The following is an 18,681-nucleotide window of genomic DNA, read 5'->3' as shown; positions in this document are numbered from 1 at the left end:
TGATTATTGAGCAGATATTTAGAATGAAAGAAAACAGGGACAAAACATAAAAGAAGACACTGAGTGAATAACCAGAAAGAAGTATTTTAGACTGGAACATTCCGGAAAGCCACAAAAGCCACAGTGAACCAAACTGGGAAACTGGGAACTATTAGGAGATAAGAAGGAATCGAGTTTCCCCATATAAGAAAAGAAACTGCTGCACTTAAAACTGCTATAAAATGCTGCTAAACGCCTCTAGTGCCACCTTGCTAAGGAATACAAATTTGTCTCCTTGAAAATCTTCTTCAGCATCCTCCTTTGAAAATCTGGTCATTCTCGTCTCCTGAGACCCTCATTCCCATCTTTGCTAATTTTCCATTTTTTGAAATATTGGCACAATATTTCAAAAAATTCTTATTTAAAAGAATTAGAAAGAATTGGAAAATATTTTTTTCTTTACACAGGCTGGTTTCTTTAAAAAAAAGAAAGGAAAGAAAAGAAAAGAAAAGAAAAAAAGAAAGAAAGAAAGAATGGAAGGAAGGAAGGAAGGAAGGAAGCAAGGAAGGAAGGAAGGAAGGAAGGAAGGAAGGAAGGAAGGAAGGAAGGAAGGAAGGAAGGAAGGAAGGAAGGAAGGAAGGAAGGAAGGAAGGAAGGAAGGAAGGAAGGAAGGAAGGAAGGAAGGAAGGAAGGAAGGAAGAAAGAAAGAAAGAAAGAAAGAAAGAAAGAAACCTATAGAGCGAATATGCTAATGTGAGCATACACAGTAAAATTTGGCTTTTTGTTTTTTTTTGAGGGAAGTGAGGAGTGGTGATTTTTTGTTTTGTTATAAAAGATACTTAAGATGTTAAGGAGAAGAAATCATGATTCAGGAATATCAACAAGATAGCCAGATTGCAAAAACAGGATTAAAAAAAAATTCATGGATAGCTGTCCATGAAACTGCTGAAATTGGTGGTGAGTGATAGAAGAACACCCGTAACTCTGACCTCCAGGAGTAGAGAACGTGTCTACCAACACAACAAACAATGCTAAATACTATTGGTAAATTATGTGTATCTGTATATTTCAACATATAAAAAATAAAATTGTGTAATTTCTGAATTATGCCCTACAAAAATCGAAATGTGTCTTTAAATATAAAACAAAATAATGAAAACCCAAAAATCATTTCACGTCCTCTAAGTCCCATGATCTGCAGCTCAATCACCGGCTCTGGCTCTTTGCTCGTAGAATTTTTTCATGGAAAACTTTTGGATCTGCACAGGTGATCCTTTCTAGGGAGATTCAGAAACCAACTTTTTAATTTCTTTGAGCCTGAATCCACAGGCCAATTGAAAAGAATTAGGAAGCAATGTTTAAGAATATCAGATAAAGGAAAGCGATTCACTTGTGTGTGTTTTCTCAGCACCTCCCACATTCACAGCCCTGTAGTCAGCTGTACCCGTGGTAGCAGTGTGGTGAAGAAAATGGCAATTACACTAGGGTTTAATAAATCTTTGATAAATAAGTGAATAAATGCTAAGTGCTACAGGGAAAAGAGTGAGGAAAATTTCAAAATAAGTACTTTAGACATAAATAGTAAACATTGTAAGTTACTATAGGTAAAATTTGGCTTAATTTGGAAAAGAGAAAAAATTTTATGGCAAGCGGTTAGGTACCATGAAAAAATTAAATTAAATATTATGCGTAGTTCGAGGTATTTTGAAGAAAGTGAAAAAACAACAGTGAAGATTCTCATCTTTTAAGCTGAGAAGAGCATAGATCTTATCGTAAGAAGAAGAATTGTTGACTGCGAGGTAATGGATGTTAACTAAACTTATCGTGGTAATGTTTCATATAGATATATATCAAATCATTATGTTCTATGCCTTAAACTTATAATAAATGTTATATGTCAATTATAACTCAATTAAAAATATTTCCCTACTTTCTCTCTTTTCCACGTCAGTATACTGTATTGCTTTTCCATCAACATGGCAACTATACCCAGCGCCTGCAGATACAGCTTCTTTCACGGCCAGCAGCGATAATGGAGAAGTGTTACAACTTAGTGGTCAAAACCAACTTCAAATCTCCCAACTCCACTTCTACTTCTCTTTCAGTCATTCTGAGCTGCTAGAAATTTGAAAAATCTTTTGGGTTGAAAATTTAGCAGCTGTGATTTCCCTTTGCAAAGAACAATTATCTTTTTGTTATTTATGGTCCCCCTGCCCCACTATATCTGTGTCTGTGTGACCCGTACACATGCTTACCACTCCTTTTCATTTTCAGTTTTCTGTATTTCACTTTGGTTTTTCCATAGTTGTAGAATTGCATTTTTCCTGGGAGACATAGGGAATTCTATTCCTGCCTGCTATTAGTTGGGTGTTTTGCACAGATTTCTTTAACACAAAAACATAAGGAGTAAAGATTACTCTAAAAACCGTATTTTAGTATTTTGCCAGTGAAAGCAATATGCTTATTTATATTTGAATCACTATGGTGGCATTTTAGACATTTGTCTTTATCCATTAAAAAGTATAAGTACAAGTACAAGTTATGCTGTACAAGTACAGTATAACACTTGATTTCAGTTTCTGCCCTAGGTGCACTTTCTCTAGTTCCTGAATGTACTTGACTTGTCTTTGGCCTTCCACCCAGCCACAAACCCTATTCAGTATAATCTCTTTCAGATCAGCAATTGCATCTGTACCCCTCAACTTGAATACACTGATAATTACAATACAAATTATTTAAGTCAACAGAGAACCCCACTCCATGCACTGTACCCACCAATGTTAAAAAGTTGCTTTGTAGGATAAAAGTAGTGGAAAAACATGGCAGCCAGTATACATAGGTATAAGGTGTTTTATAGCACTGGACTGGCCAGCATAGTCTTAAGGCTTAAGTCAAAGTGATAAAATTAGGAATCAAAAATCAGAAAAAGAGAGGAGAACTAATGACCATTAATTATATGTGGAATGAATAAATGTTTAATCTTCTTCACAGCTTTGGACAGTCTGGAATTTTTTCCTCAGGGAGAAGAATATTAAAAACAGCCTTGCAAGCAATCATTTTCCTCCTGATCTTAAAAAAGCGGCCATCTTTACACTCCTCTGATTTGGTTATATCTTTAAGATCAAAGGTCAAATAATCCATACTGTGTAGATATGTGAATGTATATGTGAACCCAGGTGCATTACCTGACATTCTCAACTCAACATAAAAAATAAATTGCATTCATCATCTTTATTTTCACTAGCAACCCTAACATTTAATGCTTTTCTATTTGAATCATGAATATTCAAAGAGTCTGGTTGAAGTGAAAGAATATCAGAATATATTGTATATGCCGGTGAGTGGTATGAACAAAGCCTCTCAGTTAATTGTTCATTTATTATTTTCTAGGAGAATTGACTTTAGAAGAATTTATCGATGGCACGAAAAAAGATCAGGATCTTCTGAAGATTGTTTCCAAGAGCTTTGACTTTTCCAGTGTACTGAAACTGATTCGCAACGGGAAGCAGCCAGACACAGGAGGCGGCTTCCTCCAAATCACCTGACAAGGCTGCTGCTCTAGGGAAGGTGAAAATGAAGTGGCTTTGAGAATGCTTTTTCCAGTTTTTAGTTGAGAAGAAATTAAATTTTCCCCATGTACACACTATTGATTTCAGGTTTTTATTAAAATTGGTATCAGTTTATGAATACATCATTCATCTTAAGTTCCACAGAGACTTCCATAAAGATACAAAACAGAAGCTTTGTTGCTTTTCTGTTTATGCATTAGTGCTCTCTGTGCAGATTAGAACATGGTGATTAAACTGAAGGACTGTCTGCACATCTATCAGTTCAAAATAGAGCTCACACGTATGTTTCCTTGCAGACCTAAATTAGTCTGCATCTTGAAATAGAATTAGATTATTTGGGCAACTTTCCCCACAGTTTAGTATTCTTAGATGAAACATGAATTCAGTAAATGTGTTTACTGTATTTTGACTCTTGTTGCATCTATATATTATAAATGATTGAGTTCTGGTCTATTGAGAAACTTTTCTTCTACCCTTCTTTCTTATTTCTTTCCCCAAATGCTATCTTGAATCAGTAATAATGTTCTGTTCCAAAGGCAAAGTCTTAAGCTATGGAGTAAAAGAAGAAAATTCCAGGCCGGGCAATGAGAATGTTTCTATCTGATTTGTTATAAATCTGGGTCCAGTTGTGAATGAAAATGCAATGCATCATGTGCAATTATTATGCCAGTTGGAGGTTTGATCAGAACAGCAGACAGCCAGGCTATGCAACAACAAGCACTTGACATTTTAAACGGTCCTGACATTATAGCTCTGACATTTCATTTTTTATATCCTTTCCAAAATATAAAATGATGAATGGGATATCTTGATGGTTTAGAACTTTTTAAGTTTGGGGTTCTATATCACAGGCCTATTAGTACATCTTTCAATGTGAGGCTTTCTCATGAAACACAGTGGAGGTTGAAGAGCAGATGGGAGCTGCCTTTATGTTAAAAGCTTTCTAATTATCCTTTCATATTCAAATGTAGGTTTAAAACACACAACTGAAATTATAAAGACAGAGTTGGATTATCCTGTCTCACTCATAATTATAGATGTGGATAAAGGCATAGATAGAAGTATAGATGAGGAACACATGGCAGTAGAAATTAAGTATAAAAGGAGATAGAGAAGTTGTAGATGAATATATAAATGAAGATACAGATGTAATATAGATGGAGGTAGATAATTCTGGGGTTTTCCAAAAGATTTTGAGGAGATTCACAAAGAATATACCATATAATATAAAATGTGTTAAAATAAAATGATCACAAGTAGAGTAACATGAGAAAAATCATTGCAGCTATAATGACATGAAGTTCTACTCATTTGCCAAAGATGAGCTACCCATTGGACTCTGAGCTTCTGAGTAGAAGTGAAAAGGAAAACATCAGTACAGTCAGGTCCCAGCAACAACCTATCCTAGAAGTGACAATTGATTTCGTTTTCCCCCCACATTCCTCTGAGGCACCTAGTGTCCTTTCCACAGAAAACTGGGTCTGAACTCCCCCTTCCAAGCTTCAGTGTTTTAATTACCCCAATTTCTTACCTTTGCTCTCCCAGCCTAGGATAGTAGCTACTTCCTGCCATTTCTGTGATACTTCAGCATCTTACCTTTGCTTTTTCAGTCTTCCAATGTCTTTTTAACTACTGCCTTATATTAAACTTTCTCTGTTAAAATAATTATTGTGGCTTTTGTTTTCCTGACTGGATCCTGACTAATACTGGGCCCCAACTGACTCCATATTAATCAGGACTCCCCACTCCCATCCTTACATGCACCTAGTACTTTCGCTGGAACTGGGCCTAGTGGGCTCGTTTAATCCTAATAATGTGGCTGATGTGGCTGTTATCCCCATTACGTCTGGTGGGTGAGACTCGATGAAGTGATTTCATTTTCCTACTAGCTCAATAGTATCCTTCTAGAATCCACTATGGGCTTAGCCTAACAGAGAAACAGCTGGCAAAGGAGCAATGTCATCAGTAAGACCTCAGCCCAGTTTCACAGAGCAGAATATAGAAGGATGAGTTTTGAGTTGAGAGTTTATAGCTTAATTACTAGCACAGGTAGATAGGTGAGGTGAGTCAAATAGACACCTTAAGGCCACCTCACCACCCACAGTTCCCATATAAAGAGCATTCAAGCCCTGCTTTACCCTAGGCCCCACCTCCCACTTTGTGCTTTGAACTCTGTAGTTCTCATCTGGCTCCCCTAGGCTCCAGTCACCCCGTTGCCTCTTACCCAGATCTTCTTCCACCCATTACCCGCTTTGAGATCATGACTGGTTTGTCTAGTTTACCCAGGTTTGGTTTTAGTTTTTCCCTGTATACTGCCTCTTAGATTTCTAAGCTCTGTTCCATGCACTGTACCCAATGCCCGCTCCTAGTCTACCTCCTCCCAGGTTAACCCCAGGGCACATGAACCCTCCCCTGTCCAAAGAATAGCTTGATCTTAGCTGTAAGAGGGTCAAGCAGGTACACCCTTGTCAGCGACTTAGGAAAATGGGTTGTTGGGCACAAAGAATTATGAAGACACTAGTTGTTTGTATAAGAAAACAGATCATAAAATAATATCTACTTTATGGTTTTGCTGAGGGTGGTGCTAAGAAAATGAGTCTGACATTAGGTGCAAAAGAATTTAGATTAATTTATGGTTAGATGAGATAGAAAAAAAAAGAAGAGGCTGGAAAAGCAGAACCACATTTCTTTCCTCAGGTCTCCAGCTCTTAACATCACATCTCCCCAAAGTTACATTCCTTCTTCATGCTCTTCTCTGCAACTTAGCATCATGAGCCTAGTCAAAGGAAATAGTCCCAGTCTGCATATGAAGTCAAGTTACTTAATGGACTGGATATTTATTTAAGTAAAAATTTTCCCCTTTCAAATGATAAGCTCTTAGCAGAGCCTCTTGCCCGGTGATTTTTTTAAAAAATTTTGCAGGTTTTTTGTATTTAATGAGAATTCCATGTGTTTCCCCCCTAATAGTTTCATAGTTAAATTTCAATTAAGGGATTCCATGACAAGTAAGGCCTAGTGTGTAAAGAACCTCAAAAACTTTAATTTCTGAGACTGTCATTTTCATTTACCAAAGGGCATTGGTCCACTCAGAATTATAACTATCTAACAAGAGCCTAGATGCTCCAACATATTTTTTTCCCTATAATTCCTTGATGCTTTGATGGAAAGATACTGTTTTAAAAAGAGAGATGAAAGGGAACGTATTAAAAGGTCTAATAAATTTTATCTTATGAAAATGACCCCCTCTCCTAAAAAACACTAAAATCATTACTCACATCTATGTATATAGAGTTGAAGATACACTAGGAAGATGGCCTGGTTCTTTGGTCCAAAATATTGAGAAAGAATAAAAGGTAAATGGGAAGAGAGATTAGTGGCAACTGCTCTAGGATGAGAATGAGCTCTAATACAATTTCTCTTCTTTCTCCTCAAGTCAGTGGCAGGTGACCAGCTGCTCCTTCAATAAGCATCAGTTCTTTCTGGCACAAAAAACATTCCACCCAGTAAAGTGTTTACTGACAGAAAACTGCTGTTAAAAGCAGAAGAGCAGTCTCTGGGGGCAGGAGAATGGTTTAGGTGGGGCAAATATTTCCTTCATTTCTCTTTCTGAAATCTGTTGGCATAAATGTAATGGGGAAATAAATGAGAAAATATGGTTTGTTTAAATTCAAATACATGGCTGAGAGGCAAATGAAGAGGCCTAAATGAAGGGTTTATGCATTAATGAAACAAGAGGAGTGCCAGAATCTGCTTGCTCTTCTCCTACTACCCTGCCCCCTATTTATATTAAAATAACCTTTAAAAATGAAAATGAAATACAGAAAGTCCTGACATTTAAAATCAAGCTGGGGTCTTATGCTTGTTGAAGAAATCTAAATCATTAAAATGGCATGGACAGGGAATCGTTTTTTTCAATAGTCAGAGTTTGTTTCTGAGGATAGCTGTAGGTATGCAAAATTGTACATTCAAATTAAACCCAAGGAATAACAGTTTTTGTCAGTAGGATGTCTAATAATATTGAGATAAACATTTAGGGATGCAGAATTGCTTGGCAGAAAGAGCACTGAACTAAGACCCAGATCTGGATTCTGGTGACCTTCAACGAGCCACTTTACCCCTCTGAAATTTGGTCTCTTCAGCTGTCAAGGGAGGGGACAAACCTGTGAAGTTTCGTCCACTTCTAGTATGCTATTATTCCATGAGACTTTCACAATGCCGGAAATGATACTTCAGTGCCTCAAAAACAATTGTTTGTTTGGAGAGAAAAATTTAAGAAAAATTGTATTTGACACAAATTGCACGAAGACTCTCATGGTCAATGGGTTTCAGGTTGCTACCTATAGGCTCTATGTCTCCCATTGTTAGTTTTGTCCCTACCCCTCGTTCTTCATCATGTATGGAATGATAGGCTAGTGATAGGCTGCCTATATGATTCTAATGCATGGCCAGGTGTGGAAACCACAGAGGTTCACATGGACCCTTTCCCATAGTTGCCCTGAAGAAGGGCAGAATCCGTCCACATTTTATCTCCTAGCATTGGCCTTTTAAGTTCCTGGGAGTCATGGAGTACTGCATACTTCATTACTAGAATATAGGAAAAAGGTCATGGACTTGCATGTGTGCAGACTAATTTAAATCCTGCCTTCAAAACTCACTAATTGTATTACCTGCGATAAGTCATTTTATTTTTGTAAGCCTGAGTTTCCATACCAATGAAATAAGATTAAAAATACTTCATAGAGGAAAACCACCTGAAGATTCCTCAAAAAATTAAAAACTAAACTACTATGTGACCCAGCAATTTCACTTCTGGGTATTTATCAGAAGAAATCCAAAACACTAAGTTGAAAAGATATATATGCACCCCTATGCTCATTGTAACATTATTTACAATAGCCAAGATATGGAAGCAATCTGAGTGTCCATCAGTATACAAATGAATGAAGAGGTGGTACGTATATACAATGGAATATTACTCAGCCATAAAAAAGAATGAAATCTTTGTGACAATGTGGATGGAACTAAAGGATATTACGCTAAGTGAAATAAATCAGACAGAGAAAGACAAATGCTATGTAATTTTTCTTGTGTGTAGAATCTAATAAACAAAATAAATGAACAAACGAAATAGAAACTCATAGATACAGAGAACAAATTGATGGTCACCAAAGGGAAGGGCGGTTAGAGGGAAGGGTGAAAAGGTGAAAGAGATTAAGAAGTACAAATTACCAGTTACAAAAATAGTCATGGGGATGTAGATTATAGCTTGGGGGAATATAGTCAATAATCTTATAATAACTATGTATGGTGCCAAGTGGGTACTACTAGACTTATCAGGGTGATCGCTTCGTAAGGTGTATAAATGTCTAATCGCTATGTTGTACACCTGAAAATAATATAATATTGGGTTAACTATAAGTGAAAAAATTTTTTAAAAACATCATAGAGTTGTTATGAAGCTGACACGTGATAACATATGCAAGCACCTAGCAGAGTCCCTGGCATATTATATACTTAATACGTGTTTGTTGTTCTAACTTGTAGAATTTTTAAGGTCTCAGAAACATGGAGCTAAGGTTACTGCTTAGGGAATAGTTCCCATTCTGGCCCATAGGAAGACTATATAGTTGTCTCAGACATTTTGATTTCTTGGTTCTCAAGCTATAATTAATTGGCCCTTCTAATGAAGTCTGAGAACACATCATCTATAAACCATTATTTTTAAATAGGCAAAACTTTTAAACTGCCAACAGAGAACAGGTGGTCAAACTATCAGTTATAAAGACCTTTAAATTTTTCCCCATGCTCTTAAAATGACAATGAGTCCTCATCCACTTTCAGGCAAAAGTCCTATAATTAGACTGCATACCTGGTCATATGCTTCAGCACATATATTCACTCCTTTTGATCATAAACTTTACATTTCTATAACATTTTATACTTTTAATGAGAATATTAAGACATGTAATACCAAAACTAATAACAATCCATTAAGATAATTTATATATTATAATCATCATTTAATATATCTTATTTAGATAAATATATGAAAGAATATTAAGTAAAAATATAACCAGAAAATAACCTCTTTCTCTACCAAGTTACCACCTCCCACACTACTAGCCTGCTTTAGGCTGCCATTATTTCTCATCTGCATTATCATAGCAACCTCCTAATAGTCTTACTGCTTCCACTCTTGCCCTTCCACAAACTATTCGCAATAGAGAAGCCAGAGTGATCCACCTAAAGTATAAGGAAGCTTACGTCACTCTCATGTGGCTTCTATTCTCACTTGAGATAAAGCAAAATTGTTAGAGCGGCCTTCAGGCCTTTAGATATCTGCCCTTCTCCTCTCCGCTTCTCACCTTCTCTGCTGCTACTCTCACCTTCATTCACTCTACTTTTCTCTTCCAAAAACACACCAAGCATAGCCCTCTTCTGAGACTTCCTTCCTGCTATTCTCTCTGCCTGGGATGTTTCTCCCCAGTCATCAACATGCATTTTTCTCTCACCTTCTTTAAGATTTTGCTTAATTGTCACCTTCTCAGTGAGGCCTTCCCTGACTACCTATTTAAAATTGCTAATGTCCCTTTTCTTCACCCTACACTCCTTATGTATTTTTTTTTTTGACATAATTCCATAATATTAGCTATCTTCTAACCTACCAGGTTATTGCTTATTTTCTTTATTCTTTGCCTCTCCCTATTAAAACACAAATTACATAAGGCAAAGAGATTTACATCTCCAGCACTTACAACAGAGCCTGGCACATAGAAATCCTCATCAAATATTTGTTGAACAAATAAAGAAATTATAAAACTTGCCAGTGATTGTAGACCCTAATAGTGACAGAGTTTACAGAGTTCTTTTTATTCTCCTTGCAGAATCTTCTACTCCATGAACACTTTATTTTGTCACAAAAGTCATAATGGGGAAATAATTTCTTTTATTATTCTTCAAATTAGTTTTCATGGGAGCTCATATAATCCAACTGATGCTGCCATTTAAAAACAGCATTTGAAATTGGCTTTTAAGCAGTTTCTTGATCACACGAAAAAATCATAATGTTATCATCATATTATAATCACAGCTGTTGACAATTCTGTTTTTTGGTTTGTCCATTTTCTCATCAAAATGATATCTGTTTATCTGTATTCTGGCTCCTTGACTTGACTACAAATTACTTCTGGATCTTTTCAGAATTCAAAATATATTCTCAAAGAATACAATGCTTTATCACCATAGAAAGCAAAATGGTTCTAAAAGTATGATTTTTAAATACTTAAAAACTAATTCTTAAAAATCTAAACTAAACTATTGGATCAAAATTTAAATGAAAAATAAGTTGAATTCATTTGTATAAGTGTGACAACAAACTAACACATCAAAAATATAAAACTTCAGACAAGTTTATAAAAAAAAAAAAACCACGAAGAGTCCAAAGACTGAGAAATTATTAGGATAAAAAAAAAATTGCAAAAATTTGAAAATAGTTTATTGCTCTATTTGTCTATCCTCACATCAATTTCAAACTCTTAATTACTTATAATAAGTTGTGATATCTGGTATCTGCTTTCTTCTTCTTTGCATTTAATTGTCTCAGCTATTCTTGACTGTTGGCTTTCCGTATAAAATATAAAATCAGGAGGTGGCTCCATAGTGTAGTGGTTAGCATGTCTGCTTTACACGCAGAAGGCTCTGGGTTCACACCCCAGGTGGAGCCACGGACCATACCCTGCGTGTGCCAGGCCAGGCTCTCCTGGAGCACCTGGCCCCGGGTGCGCCTGGGGGATGTCTCGCCTTCAGAGATCCAGTTCTTAAAGGGAAACGGCAACATCCGTAGGTCAGGGGTAGAAGTGGGGGTAGGAATTATAGAGGGGGGAAATTAATTCATTAAAAAAAGATGTAAAATCAGCTTATCAATGTCCACAAAAATCTCTGCTGGGATTTTCCATTAAAATTACATTGAATTTTGTTTGGTGAGAATTAACAGTGAAAGATAGGAGCTATAACAACCTGCTGTGTATATCTTCCTCTGTGAATGCTCTCTGAGATCTCTCCCAGGTCCTGTACATTGAGTAAAGCTGGACCTTATCAGGGCTTGGATGTCCTCAGATTTACTTTCTGGTCTGATCGGTGTATAGCCCTTTTTTTCACCTGGAGTATTTCTTTCTGATAAAATTTTAATCTGGTGTGGAAAATAATACTTGCCTTCTTGTCTTCTAAACTAAGTCCCCTTTTAGCAGGTATCTATGTCATGGTTTGGAATAAATTGATGACTCTGCTTATACCAGCTTAGAAGTAGAGGATATAGATCAATTCCAATGTAGTAGTCAACAGTAAAAATCTATCTCAAAATAGCTTAAGCAGAAAAGAGTTCTCCTCACTCATGTAACAGACAGACAACTGGATGCAGGGCTCAAAGGGTGTAATCAGCTCTCTTGATTTCTCTTCTCTGCTTGTCTCTGTAAGTTGATCTCATTCTCTTTTCAATGTCCTCCTGGAGGCTGGGAAAGATGGCCACAAATGAATCTAACCAAAATTATTTTTACAATTTTCCGTGCCACAAAAAGAGTTTCTCTCTCTGTCTCTCTGCCTCTCTCTTTCTCTCTTCTTTCTCTATTCTCAAGCATCCATACATCAAATCTGAGGGAAGACTTACTATCTTGAGTCATTGCCTGCATCAATCACTGTGGCCAGGACGATGAAGGGCTTGCCTAGCTTTGCTCACACACCTACCCTCTTTGACTTGGTGTATACTGAGGGGCAGGCAGTGGGGGCAACCACCGTGAGCCTCATCTGAATCTTAAGAATGGGTTCCCCACAGCAGAGAGGAGTTCTATTGCTAGAAGAAGGGAAGGAAAGCTGGATAGACAGGAATACCATATGTCACTAAAGTTAGAAAATACTGGGCCTCATTTTATACCACCTGTATCAGTGTTCAACCACCTCTCCTTTAGATCAAGAGTCCCCAACTCTGGGGCTTCAGAGTGGTAGTTGTCCTTGGCCTGTTGGGAACTGGGCCACACAGCAGGAGGTGAGCGGCAGGCGAATGAGTTAAACTTCATCTGTTTTTGCAGTTGCTTCTCAGTGCTAGCATCACCACTTCAAATCATCAGACATTAGAATCTCATTTGAGTACTGGTCGCTGGTGCCAAAAATGTTGGGGACCACTGCTTAGAGAGCTAAGTGTATGACAAAGTACTACAAAACACCTTTTATTAAGTATTATAAAAACTTGCAGAGTCTGTGTAAATTTTAATTAGTGTCTGAAAGGTAAGAGAAATTTAAACATGGTCTAAAATATTGTGTAAATTCTTTGCTATTTAGGCTTTTAATCTGTAAGCGCTCAGGACTATTTCCATTTCTGATGTGATTCCCATAATCCATCAGCACTTTCCCACCGCTGACTGAATGTGTCATAACCACTGGTCTAGGCGTTGGGCAAGCTCTCAATTTCCCTTCATCACTTCCATGATCACAACTACGTATTAGAATCTCTTTGGGAGTTTTTTAAAAAACCCCATGCCCAAGTTGCAACCCAGGACAGGTTAATCAGAACCTCTGGCACTGGGACCCAGACAAGAGTATTTTTTAAAGCTCTTCAGATGATTTCAATGTACAGCCAAGATTGCTACCACTGATCCAGCTGATGGGCAGCCCATTTACTGACTCCTACTAGACAGTCCTTGTTTCACTATTGGGATGTGAAAATCCAAAGGACTAAGATTTAATTGCGACCCTAGAGGGAAAAGACAAGGAAGTAATTCTCTGCCTGTATTGGTTGTAATCCCAAATAAGAAGTTCATGAGCCAGATACAATCATTTATGATATCCATGGTATATTTTAAAAATTAGAGGAAAAAAATCTCATAAATTCTAGATTTTTATCTTCTCTCGAAAAGTAAGAAGACTGTGGAAATATTGGGCAGCTATTGACAGCAACTGCCCCCTTTAGACAAAAAATTGTGCTTCTCAGTTTGTCACAGCTTCCACCACTCTCTATTAATATGCCTAGACAATTTCACTGATCAAAATGATCTGCCTAACCCTGGGCATTTGAGTTTATAGCCACTTCTAGGGGCTAAGCCTTCCCGTAACCTAGCAAAAGGAATTCTCTATATAATATGTCCTCATTCATCAAACTGAGTTTCTCTTTGGGACAAAGTTCTCACAGTACCAAGGATTGTTCATTATCCTGACCTTTTCCCCTGGACAGAAATCTCTCTGAGTTACTGTGTCAGCATAGGTCATAGATATGCTAGTGTCCATATAGATATAGAGATACATTGATGAATATATACTTGTAAATGTAGATATAGATATAATCATACTTTTAACAAGACTTCTCATGACTGTCAAAGGGCCACCATAAAAGAGGAACACACAGACCTCAATGCTTCTCTTTGCCACCAAGGCAAAATAAATACTTTGAAAGGGAATTGATTCAACTCAATTTAATTCAGCAGCAACAAATAACAGCATTTGTATAGAATGTTCCAATTTATATAGAACTTTCACACTGTTATCTAGTTAAACCTCATAGAAACTATGTGAGGAAGGCTTTATTACAATTTCTACTTTATAAATTAAGAAATTAAAGCTCAGATAATTTTGAGACCTTAGGTCATTAAGTCTCCAAACCAAACTTTGAGTATATGCTTTTCATCCTAAATCTCATGCTTCTGGATCATAACACACTGTACTCTCCAAAAGAAAGTTACAGTTAAGAGTCATGTTGAAAGGTTGTGATGGTTAATGGAGCTGGAAAACTCGAGGATCTTATGGGTGCTGATTTATGGCTAAGACCCTCTCAAACCATACCCAGCAGTAACTGAGATCACTTGCAACTGCCTGGCCTCCACAAAGCAGAACCTCAAGTTCAAGATTAATTTGGCAGGGCCAAATGATTGACCTAGATACAATGAACATTAATCTGTACTCTAGAGAATCTTAAAAATTGCAAAATTTATGAAAGATTTAATCCTTGCTAAATCGAAGTTCACTTTCAAACTTATATGACCCAATATTAGTAATAAGCATATAGTAAAATGAAATTTTCTGGGGATTTAGAGAGGAAATTGATAAAATATTCTGATTATTTGATTCATGAATTTCATACAGAGGATTTCAAGATCAACTCTATGTCAAAGATAAATATATATCTTGATTGACAATTTCTGATTTACAACTACTTTCTCCTTACTGAAAGTAAATAATTTAGCATTGTGCTTGGGTATATATTGTAAGTACACAATAAACGCTATTATAATTATTACAAGCATCCTTTCAATATTTTTGCAATTGACTTATTTTATGTGTCATTGCCACGGTTTCTTTTCCCCAGTTTTATTGTCTTGGACATATAACATTGTGTAATTTTAAGGTATACAAGGTAAAAACGACACACATTGTGAAGTGATTACCATAATAAAGTGAATTAACACCTTTATCAGCTCACATAATTACAATTTCTGTGTGTGGAGGTGGGGTGGGTATATGGTGAGAACATTTAAAATCTGCTCTTTTAAAGACTTTCAAGTATATAATATAGTCACCATATAGTTAAGTTACACTAACTATAGTCACCATTCTATATATTATCCCCAGAATTTCTTCATCTTATAGCAGGAGGTTTTTACCCTTTGAACATGTCCAATTTTCCCCAATCCCCTGCCCCTGGCAATTATCATTCTATTCTGTTTCCATGAGTTTGGCTTTTTTAGATTCCACATATAGTGAGATCACAGGGTACTTGTCTTTCTATGTCTGATTTATTTCACTCAGCATAATGCCCCCATGTTCCATCCATATTGTTGCAAATCTTGTCATGACCTATTTCACTTAGTATACATTCAATAAATGTTTTTTGTTACATTGAACTAAACTGAATAATATTATAAATTTTCAGGCAAAATTCCCCAAAAATGCCCTGTAGAAATTTTGAGAAATTCTGGAATATAGAAAATATAAAATATTTTCAAAACAATGCAAGAATATCTATTAGAAGTTAAGCAATTAGAGTGTTAATTTTGAATGTCTTTTTAATTGTGAAGGACCATAACAAACATTTGTTTATTAATACAATTTGATAATCACCGGTTTATATTTGTTTATAAATTGAATTTTCCTCCTAATTCAATCTGGTTTGTTTCAATTGGTCTAAGGCAGTAAAATTTTATTGAAGAAATTACTTTTATAATTATAATTATCATAGAAACCAAATTCTAAAGCATTATTAACCAATGTTAAACTCAAGGAAATAATTGATAAAATTCCAAAATTTAATTTTATATCATAAATTTAAATGTAATATTAAAGAGAAAGTTAAATGTCAAATTAAAAAATTCTAAAAATCTGTAAGAAAAAGAAAAGCAATCAAATGAAAAAATGTGCAAAGTTCGAAAACATAATTATCCACCGAACACATGATGTTTAGCCACACTAGTAGTCAGAAAAAAGCAAAATAAAATAATAATGCCATCAGATTAGGAAAAATACAAGATAATAATATCAAGATCGATACTGAGGGAAGATGAAAGCAAAGAGAAGCTCTCATCACTTCTCGAGGAGGACATATTATTATCTCTAGAGTCACTCTGGGTAAAACAACATGCTCATGCCAGGAATGACTCTATTCTGAATCTACTCTAGAGAAACATTCACACATATGGCCAAGGAGCCGTATACTCAGATGCTTATTGCGGCTTTGTTTGGAAGAGGAAAAGTTGAAAACAATTGTCTATCGATTTGGAATAGGTAAGTAAACTACGGTATACTTACATTAGTTAGGGGTTGGTTTCTGGTGCACATAATAGGTAACTCAACTTAGAATGTCTTGCCCAATGTAGATTATTTTTTTCTCGCACTGCAGAATTGGGAGGTAGTTTGTTCAGGGCCAGCGCAGCAGACACACAATATCATCAGCGTCCTGGGCTCTTTCTATCTTTCTGTTCTGTTGTCCTAAGTCTTGCTTCCATTTACCTGTTCTCAAGGAGGTTCCTGACACATCTCCTTGGGTATCATGACTTTGTTCTGCAAGGAAGGGATATGAGAAGGGAATATGCAAAATACTGAGTCCCTAGCACTTGAAGAACTTTACTGGAAGCAACACATAGTGACCTTCTTTATGTTGGCTAGCACTGTGTCACATGTCACCCTAGCTCCAAGGGCCTGGAAAATGTATCATTTTATCTGAGCACATTGTCTCTGGAAATAAAATAAGGAGGAAGGAAGAAGGGTAGAATAGATAACTAGATTAGCAAATAGCATTTCCTTCAACAATACTCACATAAATGGATTATTGTTAGGGAGATGCTAAGTCCAATAGAGTCACAGAAGATAGACCTCTAAGTCGTATTGGTGAATGAAAAAGTGTTATCAAACAAAACCTACGGTATAATGCCATAAATATTCTCACATACCTGTACCAGACACAAAGAAAACAGTAAACTGATGCGTAGAAAAAGACCTGGAAGAATATACACCAAAACCCTAAGAATGATTAATTAGAGGGTTGGGGGTTGGGAGTCTCTAGTTTTATTTATAATTCTAGACATAGAGGACATGAAGATGTTATCCAGATTCTTCTTCAAGGACATGAAAATTGTTTGCCCTAGCAGTTCAGGGTATTAGCAGCAGACAATCCCCAATTGTCAGCACTTTCTTGAATTGCTTCAGCTGCTGAGAGCTGCCTCATTCAAGGTCACACTCATGGTGATAAGAGTGAGTGACCCACATTCAATAACTGATCAGAGGTGGTATATAAAGCCCCAGCCATTTCAGTCCAATAATGCGCTGAGGCAGTTCAGCCTACATCACAGCTGATTTCTCTCTCTGCCCAGCTTCTCTCTCGCTCTCCTTCCACAAGTGTTACTGTTAAAGGTCTTCTCCACTAAACATTCTGTACACTAAATACTCTGTTTCATTGTCTGCTTTTCCAAGAACCCGACTGTGGCGTTAGTCTTTCTGTTTTATTGTGATATGTGTATTCCTGAAAAGCTACATGTTCTGCAAAATTGTACATGAAAAATAACTAGGCTTATGAAAAAAATAGAATTAAGGGGAACTATTCAAAACCAATGCCAGTAAGTAGAGCACCAATAAAACCAACAACAATTGTAATAAAAATACTAATCAGTTAAATCTCCAACTGCAATCAGTTGATCCCTGCAGCCTTAAACCCTGACTCAATGTGCAACCTTGAGAGCATTTGCTTCCAGTAGAAGCAATCTTCTTCAAAATTAAAAAGAAAGGGTAGCCTTTTTGATCAGTCACTTTTTTTTTTTTAACCAGGGGGAAAATATATCCTTCACAGCTTCTTTATCTGCACTCACAACTTCATCAGGTAGCTTAAAGGTGTGGAAATTAAGGCAGTTCCGTCATCATTTGAACTAAAGGAAGGCACTCCTGCAAGATTTTCAGAATTTTTTTTTTTTTTTTTGGTTAAGGCCTTCATGTATTGCTATGGTTTTCTTCTTATTTGTAAGAAATCTTGTCCTGATCACTTCAAAATATTAATAAGATGGACAATTTTATGTATAAATCAGTGTGGCTTCTGTGTTCTACTGACATCAATCCCTGATTTTCATTACAAGATTGGAAGGAGATAAGTGTGTCAGATCTTGAAAAAGACTCTTGATATACCATCTCTATTAAAAATATAAAAATGTATCTATATGAAGGAAGAATACTATGGAAAGGGAAACTAGGTATGAGTGGTATTTGATTCTCAATTCCTATAATTCGAATTATTCTTCTCTGTCCATTTATTGTTATTTGTAGGTTTACTGATCTGCCATCAGCTGAGTTAGTCTTACCCGCTGTTCTCATATTCTCAGTTCATTTGGTGAAAAACTGTGTACCAGGCAGAGTGAGGACACCATTCTATCGAGCTTCTCAAATCATTCTGGGATACCATGTTATAGAATATAATTAAAGGACGTTTGGTGCAGTAGAAATAACCTCGGTTTAAAGTCAAAAGACAAATTGTATTCCTAGCTCTGCGCCCTACAGTATGGCCTCTGGGGTAAAGTAAATAACAAATTTGAAATTAGAAAGTTTGATGAATGCAACTTTCTATGGCCCCCTGACCAGCCTGTACTCCTGAAATGTCGACCTCACCAAATATTTT

General features: G+C 36.4%; 1 protein-coding gene across 1 annotated transcript in view; it reads left to right on the top strand.

The window, feature by feature from the left end:
- Nucleotides 1-3,524, top strand: part of GUCA1C (guanylate cyclase activator 1C) — a 29,269-nt gene extending 25,745 nt beyond the window's left edge. The window contains exon 4 of the mRNA XM_006905491.2: nucleotides 3,370-3,524. Coding sequence (XP_006905553.2) covers nucleotides 3,370-3,524 — 155 coding nt within the window. The remainder of the gene's footprint in view (nucleotides 1-3,369) is intronic.
- Nucleotides 3,525-18,681: the final 15,157 nt, after the last annotated feature.

Source organism: Pteropus alecto, unplaced genomic scaffold (genome assembly GCF_000325575.1).
Source record: "Pteropus alecto unplaced genomic scaffold, ASM32557v1 scaffold270, whole genome shotgun sequence".
NCBI lineage: Eukaryota > Metazoa > Chordata > Mammalia > Chiroptera > Pteropodidae > Pteropus > Pteropus alecto.
The sequence above is the reverse complement of the archived record's forward strand: the minus strand, read 5'-3'. Positions and strand labels throughout refer to the sequence as shown.